This window comes from Octopus sinensis, linkage group LG19 (assembly GCF_006345805.1).
Source record: "Octopus sinensis linkage group LG19, ASM634580v1, whole genome shotgun sequence".
In the NCBI taxonomy this organism is placed as follows: Eukaryota; Metazoa; Mollusca; class Cephalopoda; order Octopoda; family Octopodidae; genus Octopus; species Octopus sinensis.
In genome coordinates this window covers 16,315,030-16,337,632 of record NC_043015.1, presented here as the reverse complement: position 1 = coordinate 16,337,632, position 22,603 = coordinate 16,315,030, and the positions used below count along the sequence as shown (strand labels likewise).

General features: G+C 35.6%; 1 protein-coding gene across 3 annotated transcripts in view; it reads left to right on the top strand.

Moving 5' to 3' along the window:
- Positions 1–22,603, top strand: part of LOC115221988 (cohesin subunit SA-1) — a 127,415-nt gene that overhangs the window by 60,199 nt on the left and 44,613 nt on the right. For all 3 annotated transcript variants that reach the window (XM_029792094.2, XM_029792092.2, XM_029792093.2), the window contains exons 10-17: positions 9,079–9,177; positions 10,110–10,189; positions 12,451–12,673; positions 12,807–12,921; positions 14,175–14,278; positions 16,707–16,796; positions 17,062–17,151; positions 20,853–20,912. In XM_029792094.2, the coding sequence (XP_029647954.1) occupies positions 9,079–9,177; positions 10,110–10,189; positions 12,451–12,673; positions 12,807–12,921; positions 14,175–14,278; positions 16,707–16,796; positions 17,062–17,151; positions 20,853–20,912 (861 nt within the window). The remainder of the gene's footprint in view (positions 1–9,078; positions 9,178–10,109; positions 10,190–12,450; positions 12,674–12,806; positions 12,922–14,174; positions 14,279–16,706; positions 16,797–17,061; positions 17,152–20,852; positions 20,913–22,603) is intronic.

Below are 22,603 nucleotides of genomic sequence, written 5' to 3'. Positions count from 1 at the left end.
TTATACATAGACGTAGAAACGGGAAAATAAAAAAAAAACAAAAAATAAGAAAACGAAAAAAACAGTTACTGGACGTGCTACACAAGGAAAAAACCCCCGTCATCAGCTGTCGCTAGTAGAGTCAAGCATGTTTCGAAGGCAAGACAGAACACTAATCCACTAGGCCTTGCTGTGAGATAATTAAAATAAAATTCCATGAAGCGGGACAAAATGAGTACGAACACTAACAGGACGTAACAATAAAACTGCAAAAAAAAAAATACATGTTCAAAAAGTACAAATAAATACAAAACGAGAAAATAAAAGGAGAATACGATACAGGAAATCAAACACACAAGAGCACGAACGAAAAAGCCTTTTTTTCTGGCATAGACGAAGGATACTGTGGCAGCGCATGGAAGGCAGTCTTTTCAGTAGTAAGAGCAACGTGTAAAAGAAAATTTTATAGGCTGGCAAGAAGGAAGGAGGAGGGGGACACGCGGCTGATAGAGAGTGGAGAGGGTAAAGCAAAGGGAGAAAATTGAAAGAGAATATATATATATATATATATCATCATCATCATCATCATCATCGTTTAACGTCCGTTTTCTGCGCCAGCACGGGTTGGACGGTTCGACCGGGGTCTGGGAAGCCAGGGGCTGCACCAGGCTCCAGTCTGATCTGGCAGTGTTTCTACAGCTGGATGCCCTTCCTAACGCCAACCACTCCGCGAGTGTAGTGGGTGCTTTTTCCGTGCCACCTGCACAGGTGCCAGGGGGGTCTGGCATTGGCCACAATCGGTTGGTGCTTTTAACGAGCCACCAGCACGGAAGCCAGCCAAGGCAGCGCTGGCATTACATTAATAACTTATTTATTGTCACTCCTGACCATGGCCACTTCTTCACAGATGGTACTATCTTTCATTCTTCTGCACTCAAAAGTCATCCACATACAATCCACTACTCTTGCATCTGGGATGGTACACACACAGACACACGCACACTAAAATATTGTCCACCAACCACTGCCTGTTGCATCCAGTCCTTCTTCCAACAGAATGTAAGCCCCTTAGAATGTTTTTCCTGTCAGCTGTTGACTTACAACTGTTTGAGGACACTAATCCAGTTACTCTTACAAAATCTCAGATGGCTTTTCAAAGCTATTTCTCTTGCCCTGCCACCTATTTTTTCTATTGATCTGTAATGATGCTGCCGCGTAAGGTTCAGCGCAGAATGGGATTACTTCCGGTTGGCCACCGGAAGTCTTCCCCATGCGCATGTGCGGGAAACTGACCCCTAAAATGCGGATCGCTCATTCATCCTTTCTGGCCCTAGCAGCCCTCGTGAACGGACGTGTACTGGCAGTCTCTGAGAAATTCACACCAACCAAGCAGCGAACCACAACGAATCATTTCGATCGACAAACAAGAACCAGTACTACAGATTCGGCTGTCGGTTTCCCTCCAGAGAACACGTACACCAGTTCTACATTACGACGAGAAATAAACAACATTTTTGCTGTGTTCGTAGACAACCTGACTTGTCTGTTATTTTAACTAAAATTGAATGTGACGGGATCAGATCGGACAGCCCTCCAGTGATACCGAATCCAGATCCTGTTACAGATCCTACAAAGTTAAATTAAAAACTGGATTTAAAAGAAAATCATGATTATAAAGGAAAAATATATATATATATATGCATATATATATATATATATGCATATATATATATATGCATATATATATATATATATGCATATATATATACATATATATGCATATATATATATATATATATGTATATATATATATATATATATATGCATATATATATATATGCATATATATATATGCATATATATATATATGCATATATATATATATATGCATATATATATATATATATATATATATATATCATATATATATATATGCTATATATATATATATATATGCATAATATATATATGCATTATATATATGCATATATATATAATGCATATATATATATGCATATATATATATATATATGCATATATATATATATATGCATATATATATATATATGCATATATTATATATATGCATATATATATATATATGCATATATATATATATATATGCATATATATATATATGCATATATATATATGCATATATATATAATGCATATATATATATATGCATATATATATATATAATATATATGCATATATATATATATGCATATATATATATAATATATGCATATATATATATATGCATATATATATATATATATGCATATATATATATATATATGCATATATATATAATATTATATATATGCATATATATATATATGCATATATATATATATGCATTTATATATGCATATATATATATATTCATATATGGGGAAAAAATAAATTAAAAAGAGAACAATTCAAACTTTTTGAGAGGTCCGAATTGAGAGAAAGAAGTATGTTCTAACAAAGATTCGTTATATTCATAAAGAACAGCCAGAGCAAGTAATAGTAATATGAAAATAGTAGTTGAAAAATATCGTTATAGGTATAAAAATACCATAAACAATTATAGAAAAATGGAGGAGAAAAAGATGTTGAATCAAAATTAGATTTAATACAAAATAGGATTCAATACATTCGCACATTTCAAAGGACAATACAAATATGTAAGAAAAAAATTACAGCCATAGAAATTATAATTAAATTTATGCCTTGTCATTTTCATCAGTGTGAGGAATTTTTCTAAGGACATCAAAAACGGTTTAATAAAATAAAGTAAATTAAAATAAGATATAATAAGGGAGAACACAAATGGGGTAATAGGGAAAAAATTCGGATATTTGTGAACAAGTATTAAAAGTGGACAGAATAGCAGTAATAATAATAGTAAGAGAGACAAAAGAGAAAAAAAGATAGACATATCAATGTGTATGCACGTCTATATGTGCGGTAAACTATAACATAAAAATAAGAATGAAAAGCTAAGGGGCATGTTTAAAGAAATGGTAACAGGTCAAGACAAAGTATAACAAACAGGGCCATGTGTGTATAGTAGAATATAGTGTAACAGGTGGTCTAGTAGAAAAAAAACCCAGAGTTATAGATATTGATATTGAAAAACAAAAAAATATATGTATATATATTTTACACGAGGCTAAAAGTGATAGGCAAGACTATGTTTGAAAAAAGTTACAATATTAAAGTAAAAATGTACAGACATGCAGAGAAAAAAAAACTAAGAGAACTTAACAAGGAAAAAACAACACTCAGACAAGACCGGCTGGTGTAATTCAAGATAGTTACCTTACTCAAAAACTAGCCTGGGGTAGGGGAGACAATCGGGAAAAAGTAGGAACAGAAAACGAATATATGAAGGAAAAACATGGTATGAATTACAAGTGATAGAAAAAAACATACACATCACACATAAGGATATACAGTCATATACGTACATACACTACACACATATATACACACAAAAAAAGCATACATACACTCACGCATATACATACAGGGGTTCAAGTGTGCGGGAAGGTACAAGTAAAAAATATACATACATATATATATTTACATATATATATATATATATATATATATATATATATATATATAAACATGCATACATCTATATACAGAAATGTGTAATGATGTCAGTCTGTATGTGTGTTTGGGGTTACTCTAACTCCTCCCACACTGTCCAACCAATTTTTGGTGCATAGGTTGATCACATGCCTTGAAGCAATAAGGCTGCAGTTCTTAGAAAACTTGATAATGCTCAGTTGGCATCGAGTTTTGTGAGCTCAATTGGGCGTTTAAATTGAAATTCCCATAATGATGTTATTTTCCTGCAGCTTTTGCATCTTTTCATGTGTAAAATTTCAACAAAATCAATAGAATCATCTCTAAGGAAATGCTTATTCAATACAAGGTCAGATGTGGGCTTAATTTCAACACAGAAAACATGGGCAACGCCGGGTCCAATAACCAGTATATACATACTATACATACACACACACACACACATATATATATAAATTGACAGAATGAGATATCAGGATAAGGTGATAGGAGGAAGGGAGAGGTGAGGGGGAGAGAGGAAGGGATGAGAGCATAAGGAGTAAAAGAGTGTGAGGCATGTGAGCAGGGGTGTTGTGATAGAGCTGCATTAAGGGATAGGTATAGAAAAGGTAGAGAGAAGGTAAGGGTAGTGTGATATGTAAGTGGGTATTAATTTTGGTAGTAAAAATTGAGGTAGAATGAAGAATATAAGTCAAGTTACTATAAATAGACATGTGTGATCCATAAGTGATAAGTAGGAAAAAGAAAGAATGTATATCTGTGAATATGTAGACACACATACATACCCACACATATATATAGACATATACATGGTGGCTGCCCCCTCGTTATCGAGTATGGCCATTGCACGAAGCTTAATCAATGGTGTTATCGTGCAATGCCTGTGCAAAAAGATTCTTTTTAAATGAGGAAAGGCTGTGCACTGAGTCAATCCCACTCACTAAGCAACAGCAGCCATAAGCCGAAAAGAAGAACAAGTCAACATCATCGGTAACCACTGAGCCACAGGTTTTATGTCAGAGTTATCCCAGTTACCTGAGTTACCTTCTCCTAGAAGGATGCCCTAACAAAGGCTAGAAGTCCTTCACTCCCAATGGTTTAACTGCGCGATCGGGTATTCAGTCCGATTATTTCTGTCTCCGCGCATGATACAACCTTAAGACATTTATTGGATGGCCATTGACTCTCAAGAGTTCCTCCGCCCTTTGACAGGTTTTGTTTTTCATCCTGCAGGGTGATCAATAAATACCTTCCTCACCAAGCAAGCTTGGTGGGGTTGCCGGTTTAGTCGCCAACGACCCGACCATGCAACAGGTTGTACTGGGTTACATGTTACCAATAGCACTCGAAAGTGACCTGACATATGACATACATATACATACTTCAGCACATATACACGCATTCATATTTATATACACTTATTCGTATCTATTTTTGTATATATAAATCTTTGCATATATAAATGCATGCAAACACATGCATATAATTGTATGTATGTATACATATATATATATAAAAACACACAGGCACGTATGTGTACGTATATATATATATTTACATATACCCACATACAAATCCATACTTATATAAAATCCGTGCTAGTGGGGCACTAAGAGGACCATCCAAGCATGATCGTTGCCAGAGCAGCTGACTGGCTTCTGTGCCACTGGCATGTAAAGAGCATCATTTGAGCATGATTGTTACCAGTGTCGCCTTACTGGCACACGCAAAAATATTTGAGCGAGGTCATTGCCAGTGGCGCTGGACTGGCTCCTGTGCAGATGGCACGTAAAAACACCATTTGAACGTGGCCGCTGCCAGTTCTGCCTGACTGGCCCTCGTGCCGGTGGCATGTAAAAGCACCCACTACACTCTCGGAGTGGTTGGCATTAGGAAAGGCATCCAGCTGTAGAAACTCTGCCAGATCAGACTGGAGCTTGGTGCAGCCATCTGATTTGCCAGTCCTCAGTCAAGTTGTCCACCCTATGCCAGCATCGAAAGGAGACATTAAACGATGATGATGATGATCTATATATATACTCATACATACTCACATGTACCTGTTTGCATGCTCATATATGTATACACATACATACATACACACACATATATATATATACACACATATACATACTCATGTATCCGTTTGTATGTTCATATATGTATGTACATACATACACACACACATACATACACACATATATATAATTAAATGATTGTGATTCTGAGGTAAGAATGGGTGAGTTAGATAAGGATTACAATTTTAAATGGACACTTACCTACGGGGTATTGTGGAAATATACTGTGTGGTTGTTTAGTCATTTAGATTTGTGGTAGAATTTGAAGGTATGAGAAAAGCGGTGGTTGCATGTGCTTAGGGCCTCATGTTTATTTAGTAGTGTTGAAGAGTTGTGCTTTAATATGTGGAGTGTCTCCTTCAGGCAAAGTTTGGAGGTTGAGTGTCGACCATCGTAAGGAAGCCCTGAATCTAATATAGGCCAGAACAAAGTATGGGGTACCTTTGTATTTTTGAGTTGAGGTATGTGACTCGCGAGTGTTCCTGACACCTTTTGGGTCTTCTTGATACCAATACCTCTCATACCCTAAATATACATGTATATATATATATATATATATATATATATATATATATATATATATATATAATTTTTCCCTGTAAGTTTGGAATAATATTTATTGCATTAGCAATAGAATATCACACCTTTCTTCTAACATAGATATCTTTAACAGACATAAAGAAACCTATAACTTCACACTACAGAAAGCAGGATTTAAACAAAAAATCAAATACCTTAACCCTAATCACCCTATAAGTAGCCAAAATAACAGGAACCCACTCACTAATACCTATTTCTTTATTACCCACAAGGGTCTAAACACAGACGGGACAAACAAGGACAGACATAGGTATTAAGTCGATTACATCGACCCCAGTGCGTAACTGGTACTTAATTTATCGACCCCGAAAGGATGAAATGCAAAGTCGACCTCGGCGGAATTTGAACTCAGAACATAGCGGCAGACGAAATACCGCTAAGCATTTCGCCCGGCGTGCTAACGTTTCTCACCAACCACACACCATGCACCACCCAAACTACAACAATAAGATAATTACGGGTAACGACAATAGAAAAAAACACCAATATGAATCACACCAAGGCCCATACACAAATCACTAACAACAAAATTAACCGCAACACCAATACCAACAAAGTGATATTAGATAAGATTAACAATATTAACAAAACTAATAACACTAAGTGCACAAATATGTCCCAAAATAACATTAGCTACAAAAATAATAGTATAAACCTACACATTGGTATCAATAAAACTAAAGTCACCCAACAAACTAATATGAACCTTATTAATAGCAAAAAAACTAGACCCTTGAACCCACATGAACCCAACGATAATAACACCAATAGGACAGACAAGAGCAACACGAAAGTGAAACATATAAACATGGATATAACTATGGATATCACCAAGATGCATACAACAATAACTCCACACGAATCACAAACAAGGAGGGAAGCTTCTATAATAGGAAAAGCAACACAAAAAAGCAAAATAGTGATAATATCTGGCTCGTAATCCCCTATACCATGCACCTCAAATCAAATATAGTTCGCTCATTAATGAAAATCATAGACAAATACCTAAATGTTAATAATAAATATGCAGAATTATTTAGGAATAAAATCAGAATAGGCCATAGTCTGACTAATAACTTAGCCACAATAATTGCCTCAATGAATAATAAAAAACTTGACAAATTTTATGAAACTAGAAACATTGTGAACAATCAAAATAATAACCAACTTACTAATAGGACTAACCTCCCCTCCCACTAATGTGGCGCCTCCTGCTAACTTAGGTACAGACCTGAATAATAATTTCCCACCATGATACAAGGACAAAGATACACCTAATTATTTATGCAGCTGTAGGGATAGAACAAAGTGCCATTTCTCAAATAGATGCAAGACAAATAATGTAGTTTACCAATGTGACGTCCACACAAATATCCAGACGAAATCATACATAGGTACCACTAAGAACCAAATGATTCTCAGATATAATGCACACCAATTGAGCTTCAGAAATACGTATAAGGCTAATTCAACAGGGCTAAGTACATTTGGGAACTTAAGGATTAAAAAAAAAAAAAAGATTTTAGTTTAAACTGGCGTATACTCACAAAAACAAACTCCTACAACCCTGCAAATAGACGGTGTGATCTTTGTTTATGAGAATGCCTAGCTATACTTAGAGCAGAAAATTTGTCTTCATGTGGGCCTTTATGTATTTTGTCTTCATGCCTTTCATAATTCCAAACTTGAATACTCATCTATATAAGTCTAATTAACTGGGAAACACCTTAAAAACTTACACACAAATAGTCACCCCACAAAACCCACTTGCCCCCACATTCCTTAATAATACACTTTGCACATACATAGGGCTCCTTCCAGCATTAAGAACTTCCTAAACTATAGCAATTAAATAATTATTAGCCATAATATATTTTTAAACCACCCCATCTAATCCATTAAAAATTTGGTAGGAGTTAGCTCCCTTCTCATCCTGTTAGAGTTACCGCTGGTGGTAACCCATGGCAGAATATAAACAAATTGAATACACACATGGGGAAAAAATGTACTTAATCAAACTAGGAACCTCACACCTAAATAATATCCCGCCCTAATTACCCAACGAAACTAACCAGTCTACCACAATCAAACCTCTACCCAGCACAAGAACTAAATATTATGTAAGACTTACTACCTTTGTTTATATTACCATCACATAAAACGGCGGTGCATCAGCATGGCCGCAGCTCTGAGCTGAAACTAGAAAAAAATTTTTTTAAATATGTATCAATTATTTCCGCATCATAACCGATGCATCTATCTATATTTGCATTCTGAAGAGATTTACTTAAACCAGTAAATCGAAACGATTGTAAATGCTACCTTCATCTCTGATTCCTCCTTTTTTGTTATCTAATTAAATTAAAGGCATCAGCTGTGACAAAATGACGAGTGAGTAAAGTTTAGTGTGAGTGAGGAAATCATGGAAAAGATGATTTAAAATGGATTATGAAGATGTAGAGTGGAATGTGCATAGGAAGGTGAAAGAGAGGAGAAAAAGATGGAATAAGCAAGAAGGAGAAGGTGGTTGAGGATGTGGTGTATTTTCGAGAGATTGAAACGAATGGTGGCACAGATAAGTGGGTAGGACATAGTATGGGGGTATTTGTAGGATGGCCGAAATAGAATGGGGATGAGGTGGAGGCAGCAACTGAGAAAGGAAACCTGGCTAGAGAGCAGTGTCCTTTTGAAAATCCCTAAGGAAAAGTTGAAAGTAGCAGGAAGGTGTTTCTTTAGGCATTTTTTAGGTGTTTGATAGACGTCTGTGATGGGGTATGAACTGAAAGGTGGAAGTTTTCTCTATTAAATGAAATGTTTAAAATTTACCTTATAGGTGGGTGATGTGCGTTTATGTTGTTTGAAGGCACTTCAACCTCTCTATGATACCAGGGATCTGGCACCCAAACTAGAACTCTTCACCAACAGGTTCAAGGTAAGGAAATTATTTGCTTTGTAATATTTGTGACTCACATTTTTATTATAAATCTTTGTGGTGAATTGCATGAATTGACTTTTTATAAATCACTGCTGTTTGTAAAGTGTTTTGTTTCCACATTATACTCTACTACAGAACATACTTATAGATTTTAGCCAATGCCATGTATAATAGACAGATGTATACCTTTATATATATGCATATATACGTAATATATATATATACAGATATATATGTAATATTTTTGTGGACTGTAAAAGAGCAATCAATGTTGTTGTTGTTGTTAGTAGCATAGTGGTTAAGAGTGTACAGGCTACTAACCCCAAGATTCTGAGTTTGATTCTAAGCAGTGGCTTGAATAATAATGATGATGATGAAGATGACGTAATGATGATGACGAAGAGAACAACAACAACATCTTAGGAATGAGAGCCCAGGTTTGAAATTTCCCCAAGACACCTGATGAAGGCTGGAGGGTATGTCAGTCGAAGTGTTGTGTTAACAACAAACAACATGAGCTACTAATATCCATCAGTCAGAGATTAGTTTTAATCTTGTAGTTTTTGAGAGATTTCTTCAGAATCAAGTACACTTTTTTATTGTCCATAGGGACACTAACTTATAAGCCCACTATTACAAAGAGCTTGAGTAAATCAGGTAAATCAGTTTACACATTCTTAGCCACTAGTTTTATAATTTCTTTTTCTCTCCATAAAAATATCATATATAAAGACAAGGCATTTACATCTAGTGTAGCATTGAATATTTTATGTAAAATTATTGAAAAGAAATTAAAAATTAATATTCATTATAAATTCACTAAAATGTATTTATTTTCTAAACATCTACAGTTTTTGTAAGGCAAAAGTTATCATTCTGGCTATTTTGTTACCATTATTAACAGTTTTGGTAATTCCATGTTTTTGTAGGATCGAATTGTGGAAATGACACTTGACAAAGAATATGAGGTCGCTGTCCAGGCTGTAAAACTGGTGATTAGCATTTTAAGGTAAAATTTATGATTTTTTTTCTTCCAGATATGTTTTCTTCTCTTTCTTTTAATTGCATCGCTTAACTGTTTTTCTAATTGTTAGGAAGTGAAATTGTAGGGGAAAGAGATAATGCAAATAAAGCTGTAGGTTGTTATTATTCACGGTAAAGATGTTGATGGATTGGAGTTCCAGAGATGAAGCGTTTAGAGAGAAGGACTTTTTAATGCTTATTAGAGTGTTGTTCGTTAACGTAGTTGTAAAACATTACTCACCTTCTTGTGAACCTAGTTTTGTTTATTTTTTGGATATTAGTGTAATACAGAAACATGGATGTAAGCAAATGCCATGGTGCAGTAGTTTTCAGAATGTATGCTAGATTGCAGATTGTGACAAGCAAAGAAACTAGTGTTCACATTTAGAATTGAATACAGTCAACAACTTCTAAAAAGCAGACACCTGCTTTCCCATGTGTGCATGGGTCCAATGAAAGTAAGTTGGAACAGATTATTCTATGGCTAGATGTCCTTCCTATTGCCAACCCCCCACCTTTGATGTAATAATCTAGTTTGTGGAACAGCAAACAGCTTGAACATGTTTACATCGTGAACTAGAAGCAAATGTCACCAAAATGAGCCTTCTGTTTACAAAGATTTGTGCAGTGTCAAGAAGCCTGGACATACTTTCTTAATGGACTGCAAGTATATGACACTGCTAGTGAAGCCATTGCTTATAGTAGTAAGCAAAACAAATGTGTAGAAATACGGAATCATTCACACTTAAAAACACACACACAGACAGGCAGAGAGAGAGAGAGCTTCTTTCAGGTTCTGTCTACCAGATTCACTCACAAGTCTTTGGTTAACCTAGGGCTTCAGTAAAAGACACTTGCCCAATGTGCCATACAGTGGGACTGGACCCAAAACCATGTTGTTGGGAAGCTAACATATTACCATACAGTCACACCTGTGCCTATACACACACACACAGCATTGCCAAATTACCATTTATATATGCGGGTGGCACATAAAAAGCACCCACTACACTCATGGAGTGGTTGGCGTTAGGAAGGGCATCCAGCCGTAGAAACACTGCCAGATTTGACTGGGCCTGATGAAGCCTTCTGGCTTCACAGACCCCAGTAGAACCGTCCAACCCATGCTAGCATGGAAAGCGGACGCTAAACGATGATGATGATGATGATATATATCAGACAAAATAATTTGCTGTTTTTGTTTTGCATCTCTGTGCTCTGAGTTCAAATTCCACCAAGGCCAGTTTTGGTTTTAATTCTTTGATGATTGAAGTACCAACCCAGAATGAGGATTAGTAGAAATTGTTATAGCATTGAGCAAAATGCTGTGTAGTATCTGTTTCAGTTCTTTACTTTTTAAATTCACCTTTGATAAACACTGCTACCGAGTTTTATTGGCTATGCCTTTCCAGGGGCAGTGTGGGTGGATTTGTTACATTGGCAACAACTGGTCATAAACTTTCCAAGTACTGATACAGTGTCAACACTGATGGACAGAAGTCTTCATATTTATAAGAAATGCTAAACACAGTTTGCAGTGATGGAAGTTTTTGTTAAGTTGTTCAGAATTAGCAAGTTTTTTGTACCATTGTAGTCTCTGTATTCTAGTAATGGTTTGGCTTTGGTATCATCATCATTATTTAGCATCTGTTGTCTATGCTGACAGAGGTTGGACCCACAGTTGTATTAAAATATAAATTCAGAACCCTGTTGAAGATTATTTTTGGATATATCTGTAAATGAAGGTCATGTAAGTTGCAGGTAGTATGTCCCTTAGCATCGGTATTTTAAACTTTTTCTAGCAGAGATAGTCATTCTGCAGCTTACATCAAAAGGATGAGCTGAATTTAGCACTGCACACTATGAAACCTACTTTGGTAGTGAGCCATAGCTATATTATAACTGTGAACTTAACCATTTGTTGTAGGTTAAATGTCTTAGCCAGTGCTAGTGGAAGTATATGCACCACTGACTTTCTAACTGCTAGTCTAGTACCCTATCCACTTAGATATTTACAATCTCTGAAGGATGTGTAGGCTTTTGTATATTTAGCTATCAGCCTAAGTATTCTCTCATCTTGATGTGCATAGCAACATGGCTTGTTGTCTGTCCCTGTTTTATTAAATGACTAAATGGGAAGTAGACATATGAAGACTTACTGCTAAATAATTCGGTGAGGTATAACTCATTACTTCAAAGTCTTGTTAAATCTTACAAATTTACTATTTTTAATCTTTGTTTTTCCAGATATAATGAGTCAGTGTTAACTGACAAGGACTGTGAAAACGTCTATGAGTTGGTTTACTCTTCCCATAGACAAGTAGCTCAAGCTGCTGGGGAGTTTTTGAATGCTAAACTTTTCCAAAAGGATGATGAAAGTCTACGTTGCCTCAAAATTAGCAAAGGCAAGCGTCGCAGTCCTAATACTCCTCTGATCAGAGATTTGGTGCAGTTTTTCATTGAAAGTGAGGTAAGGCTCTTATTTTTTCTTTATTCTGTACATTTTTTAACTATTTAATATCTTTAATATTCAGTAAGATTTAATCTTTGAATTGAACTGTTATTGAATGTTAATTATTTAATTTATTGTCTTATTTGGTTAGCTTCATGAACATGGTGCTTATTTGGTGGATAGTCTTTGGGACATCAATGACATGATGAAAGATTGGGAATGTATGACTGATTTACTTTTGGAGGATACAGGGAAAGATGAAGAATGTAAGTACATTTTCCAAACAAACTTATGGTCTTCATAGGTCAGTGATTTGTGGTTGTATAGTAACCCAGGAATATGAATTCTCAAGTGATTATTGATGGATGACTTCTTAAGCCTGATAAACTGGCCGTAATATATATTTGATGAGAGCAAATAAAAGTTGTTTTAATTTCCTTGAAAATGCTAAAGATACCAAAGTTTTCCTCCTTCCTCTCAATTGATATTGGTAATAAGTTAAGTGACTAAAAATCATTAGTTTAAATGACATCTAAATTAACATAATAAGCTGTCTAATCTGATTGACTAAAGGTATAGAAAGGACTAATGGTGAGAAATCACCAGATGTCTTTTATAGCAGTTCATTGATTCTGCTCTCTTTTTTTTTTTTGTTAAGTTTGAATCTTATTCATGTAGTTCAACCAATCATAATTCCACCTACGATGTGCGTCTTACATATTTAAATCTGTTGAAACTGAGATCTGCTCCTACTTGGTGATGTGATGTATGCTTTGGTAACTTAACTTTAACGCAAGATAGTCATTTGCTGATGCTTACAGTCTTCTATTTTCTGATCTGTTCTGTTCAAGTAGTGATTAATTGAATGTAATTTCAGTAAACTTTCCAAATAAAAACAATCTTAGGGAAGGCTTTTAGATGCTGTTATTGTAAATTTTTCATTGTCTATGAATTATTTTAAAATATATTTATATATAAATTTAAATACAAATGTATTTATAAATAAGGAGGGATATAGTAAATATAATATAGAAATAGATTATAATGAATACTACTTTATTAGCTGCGAAGTAAGCAGTAAGCAATTGGCTAGGTAGCATTTTCCAAATTGTGGAAATGGATGTCAACAAACTGATGAGTTGCTAATAATTTTCTTTACTGTATGACGATTTTTTAAAGTGTCACTCGCTTGAATTGTCCATTATACTTGATGCTGTTATTTTGGAAGTTTACTATACTTTCCAATTCAACCCAAACTGGATTACCAGAAACCTTGGTTGTTGACAGTGTTCTTAGCAGTGTTTTATTATCAAAGAAGCTGGTGATTAATTTGTTACACTGTTAATTCAGCACAACACAATATTGTTCTTTATACTACTGGTATAAGTTAAAGAACTAGTGCTGAGAAGAAAGAGCATAATCATTCATTAACATCTACTTTTGATAGTGATGTGATGTATACTTATAAACGACATAGTTTTACATTCTGGTTTGTTTACGTCTCCATATATTTGTGTAGCTCTTGATGATCGCCGTGAAACAAGTCTTATAGAAATAATGGTATGTTGTGTGAAGCAAGCAGCGACAGGTGAATCTCCTGTTGGTCGTGGACCTAACAGAAAGGTATGGTTCTGCTTTTTTTTCTTGGAATTTAACCCTTTCGTTACTATATTTCTGACCAAAATACACCCCTCATGAGCTTCAATTAAATTCTAAAATAATCATGAATTTAGACTAGTTTCATTAAACAACTGTAACTTTTTTTACTTATCAACATATTAATGTAATATTTGGAACATGATTAAAGAAAGGGTTCTTAATCAATTCTATTGCATAACTTTTGTCTCAAAGTGACTCTAATTACAAGTAAATTCAGGTAAACTGAGCAAAAGGTAAAAATATAAAAATTTTGTTTAAACATCATAGAAAATGAATCATCAGCTAATATTCAATTGGGTATGCAACAAAATTTTGATATAGAAGAATTGTGCTCATCACTAGATTTTCAGCTGAATTTAATGCACAAAAGAACAGGTGTACTATAAAGGTGAAATACAGGAATCTACCTAAATCCACTGCAAGTTTGACTGAACTAAAAAAATCGGTCAGAAAATAACATACAGCTCTGGTTATGGTATGGAAGTGATAAATTCCAGACCACATTGTAAGTATTTGCTTCACAAATTTTCCAAACTTTGATCCCCCATTTCGTGGGATTTCCTGGCATATACTCTTTGTTTACATTCTGTGTAACAGTTTGTTTCTGCAGTGATCACTTCAAACAAGCATACTGAAAAAATAAAAGTCTAATGGTTTCGTTTCCTAAGAAAGACTATGGATAGACCCCATCTCTTCAGAAAAATTGCTAATAAAATCATTTTTAAAGTTTTTACTTCATTCTGATGCAAAATCATCTTTGCTGTCGCAATCGCCGCTTTCAGTTTTGGATACAGAAGTATCCCATTCATTCTTGTACACCACATGCTTTTGTACCTCGTTCATTCTTTTTCTCGATATCTCCATATTTTCCGTTGAAAAACATTTAAATTTGGAATCACTGCTTGATAGCATGAAACTCCTATCCATTTTCAAAGTTGGAAAAAAATCAACACCGAAAAAATGTGGGGAAAAAATCTCCCAAAATTCACTGAGTTCAGATATCACATCAAGCAATGTCGTATACTATAACTCATCTATTTACAAAGTGAAATCACATTTAAATAACAAGGAGTATTCTCGGCCAGCCACGGCCGGGTTAGTATCGAAAGGGTTAATAATCTCTGTATAATAACAACCAATATAAACGTTTGGTTGGTTAATTTCTCCAGTCCTGCTTTACATCAATGTTTATCAGCCTTTTTTTACCTGTGATTCCTTTAATTTCTATTTTACTCTCGTAAAAAAATCTTCTATTTTTATAATTAGATATTATTAGGAATTGTTTAAAGACAATTGTTAATATATTTTGTGTTTTGTAGAAGTATAAGCAATTTATTGCCGATAAATTTCAACAGCAAAATCTTATTTGGACCCTGGTTGAGAACTACTGCCTTACATCATATATATATATAGAGAGAGGTGGGGGTAGTAAAAGGAAGATAGAGAGAGTTGTTAATGTAAAAAGTCAAAAAAGGAACATTGAAGTTGACAAGTAGTTGTATGAGGAGAGTTAAGATGATAAAAGTTAAGTGATCAATGGACACCTAGTATTGTTGAAGTTTCTAAATTCTTATGATATCCAGGCTCAGTCCCACTGCATTGGGCAAGTGTCTTCTACTATAGCTTCGTGCTGACTAAAGCTTTGTGAGTGAATTTGGTAGACAGAAACTGAAAGAAGCCTGCTGTGTATGTGCGTGTTTGTCTACTACCACTGGTGTTAGTTTGTTTGAGGTTGGCTGTGTGGTAAGTAGCTTGCTAACCAACCACATGGTTCCGGGTTCAGTCCCACTGCGTGGCATCTTGGGCAAGTGTCTTCTGCTATAGCCCCGGGCCGACCAATGCCTTGTGAGTGGATTTGGTAGATGGAAACTGAAAGAAGCCTGTCGTATATATGTATATATATATATATATGTGTTTGTGTGTCTGTGTTTGTCCCCCTAGCATTGCTTGACAACCGATGCTGGTGTGTTTACGTCCCCGTCACTTAGCGGTTCAGCAAAAGAGACCAATAGAATAAGTACTGGGCTTAGAAAGAATAAGTCCCGGGGTCGATTTGCTCGACTAAAGGCGGTGCTTCAGCATGGCTGCAGTCAAATGACTGAAACAAGTAATAGAGTAATATGGAGAGAGAGAAGGGGGTTGATTTTATACTTGTCTTCAGAAAGGAAACTTCTTTCTTCTTCTCAATGATAGTATGTCTCACTTAGCACTGGATCCACTATAAGAGATGGGTTCGTACAGCTTCAAATTTATTGTTAAGGTGCTTTTCTTACAAGTTTTGTCTTAATAGCAATGTTGTAAATTTGGTTGAATACTTGGAGAGATTTTTGTTTAGCTGTCTGAGAAAGAGATAAATAATATAAATTTATGTTCTGATTTGTTTTAATTTTAGCTTACTGCAAAAGAGAATAAACTGGTACTTGAAGATAAAACTAAACTTACAGAACATTTCATTCAAACATTGCCACTGATGTTATTAAAAGTAAGATTTTTTTGTTTTCATTATAACCATTTGCAAATATGGTATCAAAAATCAATGCTAGTATTGAGTTTTTCTATAAAAGTGGGTAGTAGTTTCAGTGTCATGAAATGACTCAGATTTATAAGGAGCAGATACTTAAATGTATGCATCAATTTATGAATAATGTTCTTAAGAATTTTGAAGCTTAAATTTTTTAAATTGATCATATCTCTGTATAAAAAGAAAACTTTTTGTATGTTTCTTCTTTTCTTTTTGTAAACAACAGTATTTAATGGACTCAGAGAAAGTTGCTAATCTTCTACAAATTCCACAATATTTTGATTTGGATATCTATACATCTAGCCGCCAAGAAAAGGTAATAGACTTGAAAATGATATTTTTATATAGATATTATTTGTATTTATTTGGAGTAATACATACCTCATACATAGTTTTTATCTCATTACTTTCAATAATATCCACAAACTAGAAGTAGTTGATAGCTTCCGTTACCTAGGTGACCAAGTCAGTAGCGGAGGAGGGTGCGCTGAAAGTGTAGCTACTAGAATAAGAATAGCTTGGGCAAAGTTCAGAGAGCTCTTACCTCTGATGGTGACAAAGGGCCTCTCGCTCAGAGTAAAAGGTAGACACGGCAGTGAAACATGGGCTGTGACTGCTGAGGACATGCGTAAGCTCGTGAGGAATGAAGCCAGTATGATCTGATGGATGTGTAATGTCAGTGTACATACTTAACAGAGTGTAAGTACCTTGAGAGAAAAGTTGGACCTAAGAAGCATTAGATGTGGTGTGCAAGAGAGACGACTGCGCTGGTATGGTCATGTGGTGAGAATGGATGAGGATAGCTGTGTGAAAAAGTGCCACACCCTAGTGGTTGAGGGAACCTGTGGAAGAGGTAGACCCAGGAAGACCTGGGATGAAGTGGTGAAGCACGACCTTCGAACATTAGGCCTCACCAAGGAAATGACTAGCAACCGAAACTTTTGGAAATATGCTGTGCTTGAGAAGACCCGGCAAGCCAAATGAGACCATAACCTGTGGCCTATGCCAGGAGCATAACCAGCCCACTTATGCGTGCCTTTTCCTTCTTTGGTTACTAAACGCTGCTTGCAAAGACCTGTCGAGGCAAGTGAAATCAAATTCGATGACTGGCATCCATGCTAGCGGGGTGCAAAGAGCACCATACGAGCGTGATCATTGACAGAGCGGCTTCCGTGCCAGTGGCACATAAAAAGGGCACCATTCGAGTATGATTGTTACTAGCATCACCTTACTGGCACTTGTGCCTGTGCTAGTAGGGTGCCAAGATCACCATCTGAGCGTGATCGTTGCCAGAGCAGCCAACTAGCACGTAAAAGGGCACCATTCGAGTGTGATCGTTACCAACGTTGCTTCACTGGCACCTGTGTCGGTGGCACGTGTAAAAAGATTCGAGCAAGGTTATTGCCAGTACCGCCTAACTGGCCCCCATGCCGGTGGCACGTAAAAAGCACCCACTACACTCGGAGTAGTTGGCGTTAGGAAGGGCATCCAGCTGTAGAAACTCTGCCAGATCAAGATAGGAGCCTGGTGCAGCCATCTGGTTCGCCAGCTCTCAGTCAAAATTGTCCAACCCATGCTAGCATGGAAAGTGGATGTTAAACGGTGATGATGAGGAGGAGGATGAAGATCTCATTTTTGACTAATGCTGCTTTAGCATTTGGCTATTTTAAGCTATCTCCAGAAATGTTCATATCATCATCATCATCGTTTAACATCTGCTTTCCATGCTAGCATGGGTTGGACGATTTGACTGAGGACTGGTGAACCAGATGGCTGCGCCAGGCTCCAATCTGATCTGGCAGAGTTTCTACAACTGGGTGCTTTTACGTGCCACCGGCACGAGGGCCAGTCTGGCAGCACTGGCAACAGCTACGCTTGAAAATGGTGTTTTTTATGAGTCACCTGCACAGGAGTCAGTCCAGTGGTACTGGCAACGACCTCGCTCGAATGTTTTGTTCACGTGCCACCAGCACAAGTGCCAGTAAGGCGACGCTGGTAATGATCACGCTCAAATGGTGCTTTTTACGTGCCCACTGACGCGGAAGCCAGACAGCTGCTTCGAATGAATAATGAATTTTAAAATTGTTATTACCAGAACATGCTTAAAACACTAGAAGTATCTAACACCATAAAAGTGTTATTTCCATGCAGAACTACAAGTATCAATGAAAAACCAAAACGAGAAAATTATATTTAATGTAGTTGCTCTCTTGAAAGTTTGAGCTAGTTGTTGAAAAGCAGTTTCTGGGTAAACGTTTTGCCAGTGAAAGAAGAATACAAGCCTGGTGCAAGTTGAGCTTTGACTCTTAGCTTTTAGATATAAAATTTCTTGCTGCTATAATCACTGTCATCATTTTGCTCCTGCTTCTCTATGTTGGCAAGAGATGAACAGGTCATTATGATCTGAATAAAATCTTATTGAAGGCTACTGCTCTCTTCGACAAATCACAAACCACATCTTACTTGTACTTCCCATTTTTGAGACAGCTTCTCTGAGTGGATGACATTCTTAACACCATCCACTTCACAGTGTACTGGGTGCATTTTGTTGTGAAACCAGCACTGAAGACATCTTGTTCTTGGTGAGACTAAAAAGTCACCTCTACCTTCTATTGTTTCTGTTTATTCATTCACTAGCAGTAAGAGTTGTCTCTCTCCTGGCATTTTTTTTTCATCAAACTACAGAATCGAACCAGGATGTTCAGAGTAAAAAAAGTTGTAACAGAAAGTAATGGAAGTGGGTGATAGAGAACTGCAATGATGATGATTGGTAGTAAGAAGATTGAATTGGAGCAACATAACTAGAGGGTGATAGAAAAGAGATTACAGTGGTGAGAGAGAGATTGTTGTTGGTAAGGCAATTGAATAGAATCAAGTTGTGGGAGTGGCAGTGGTGATTGTGGGGAAGAGAGTAATAAAAGAGAGAAAGAATAGTAGAAGAGGGAGTAATGTAAGGGAGAGTAATTGACGGATGTTAACAATGAGTGACAAAGGTTGGAGTAATGGAAGAAAGTGTGTGATGAGATGCAATAAAGAGAATAGTGATGACAAAGAGGCGATTGTTGAATACAGACATCCAGTGCATTTGGAGAAAGATGGAATGATAGATGCAAGGGAAGTAAATAACAATGATGGTTGGTGGACGGGAGACTTAATATACATGATGGGTGAAAAAGACATGAGTGTACTGTAGATATTACACATCCCAACCTCTACCCTCACCACCACCATTTTTTTCTTTTATCCTTTTTCTAACTATGCATAGTTTAAGCATATACTTCTTCAGCACAGTGTTTCACCCTATGTCTTTCTTGATTCCCCTCTTCCACAAGTTCCTTCAACTTGGAGTGCTTGGTACTTCTTTATTACAGCTCGGTTTTGTACACAACACTTCATTTCTCTTATATACAGCTTTTATCTCCACTCAATTGGCTTCCATTGTTCATGTGCACTAATGTTACGTATCTAGTGACCTCTGCTTGCCTCATTTTTTCACAAATCTTTTGAACTCAAGGCTGAATTCTTACTACTTGCATTTCATACTCAACTAACATAAACTTTGTTCTTTACTCACAGAAAGAAACTTTTTCTTGCTAGTCGAAACAATAGGTCCCATAACTTTTTTCAGCTTGTTACACTAGCAGCTATGCTTTCAGAATGCTTTGCTCTATTCCTAATTATCAAGTGTACTCTTACTATTAATTATTCTTCTACATCTACTTATGAAATCTACTTCCCTTGTTAGCCTGCTTGTGGTACTTTTTGTGCATCCATAATTTACACTGGATACATTATATGGAATTTTTACTTATTCCTTTTCTTGAATTCAAGTATAACCATTCCTTCAATAGCTGCAGAGCTAAGTTTACTTTAAGATCTCTTGATTCTATTTTGCTTCTGAGTCTGGAATTTCCTGTCATCTTTGTTGAAAATGTGATAACTGCAAAAATAGCAGGCATATATTATATATGGCTTTCATTCTGCAATCTTAATTTTTTTTTTCTTTTCCTTCTGCAGAATCTTGAAGCATTATTAAGATACCTACATGAAATTGTTGAAAAACACACAGATTCTGAAGTAAGGGGTGTTTTTAATTGTTGCTGTTTTATACTCTGAATTTTTTTCATGTTAAGTGTATGATTTTTGCTTATGGTATTTTATGATTTTTTTTTCACCTGGTTTACTCAATGCTGTAGATTTACTAATCCCATATTATGAAGTAAGATAATAGATAAAACTGATAGTCTTTACTCATTTATTTTTTATATATCTTACTTCTAACATGAATATTGTACCAATATGATTCAATTAATTTTGAAAATAATAATGATATTTAGTAAAATTACTTAAGTTGGTGTTAGGAACACAACTTGACACAGTGTTATTGTATAACATTATGAGATTTATCCCTACTAAAAACTCATGTTATTCATGTACTGACTAATAACGTAAGCCAGGTTGGTATTGAAAAAGGCTAAATCCTCTGTCAATGCATTCTATTATCGAATGTAGAAATACATGAAAGAAAATTCACAACACTGCACTTTCTTTTGTTGTGGATGTGGATAGCTTTCACTCTCCTCAGAGCAAGAATAGGATATCTCTTTCTGAACTCTTTAGAATATTCATATTTTTAGCCTTTGTAAAATTGTATCTAGAAAACTTAGCATTCCTTTTAGTGATCAGAACACCTATTACTCTGAGCAGTTATCAACACATGTGTTTTCATATTTTAAATTTACAATCAGTAGAAAGTCCTCTGCTTGCTCGAGAAATGCTTAGTGACCATGCAGTTGACTTTGCTTTCCCAGCTGCTAGTATTGAAGATAAGCCCTTCAATAAAAATTATTTTTGTTTTTTCTTTTGCACAAGATGAACTTCTGTAAAAGGATGTAATCAAATGTAATCAGTCTAATATCATTCACACATGGCAGTGTGTGAATCATATTAAGGTGAACTTTTACTCACATGCAGCCAGTTTGACACTACCTCTAATTCAGTTTTAGCTCAATCTTAATTTGGCTTTTTGCACTATGATCAACCAGTGGTAAGGTACATTTTGACGTAAAATAATTGATATTTAGTTCAGTAGAAAAAAGTTATAAAAAAATGGGAGAGTAATACCTGATATTTACTTTGACTTGTAATTTCTCAGTTATTTGAAAAGCAAGCTGTACTTTAATTATGTATTTCTAAAAGAACTCAATGAGTAGAATCTTATGGTATAAACCCTGTTAACAGAAATTGGATAGAAAAAAGTTATGCAGCTTTAAGTGATGAAAAAAAAAAAGTGATAATTTGTTGTTTGACATAAAATAATCGAATGTAGGGCCAAAAGTGGGAGAGTAACACCTAATATTTACTTTGACTTGTAATTTCTCAGTTATTTAAAAAAAAAACTATTTTAGTTATGACTAGTTAAAAGAACTCAATGAATACAATCTTTTGGTGAAGACCTTGTTAAAAGATATGTGATAGAAAGAAAAAAGTTATGCAGCTTTAAGTAGCCAAAAAATTGGTGCAGAAACAGTGCAAGGCTGCAGTAGAGTTCCCATTAAGAAGCAACCACAACAATTTGAGGGCAAAGTGTTATGAGAGGCCTACCATGTCCAGTTTGAGCTATTTGTTAACCAGAATGGATGGGACGATGGGCAAAGAGCAGTTCAGTTTGCTACTTGTTTAAAGGGCACTGCACAAGAGGTACTGAGCCAGTTGTCTGTGGAGGTCAGAAGCTGTTATTCTTAACTAATTGAAGTGTTTGAGAGAAG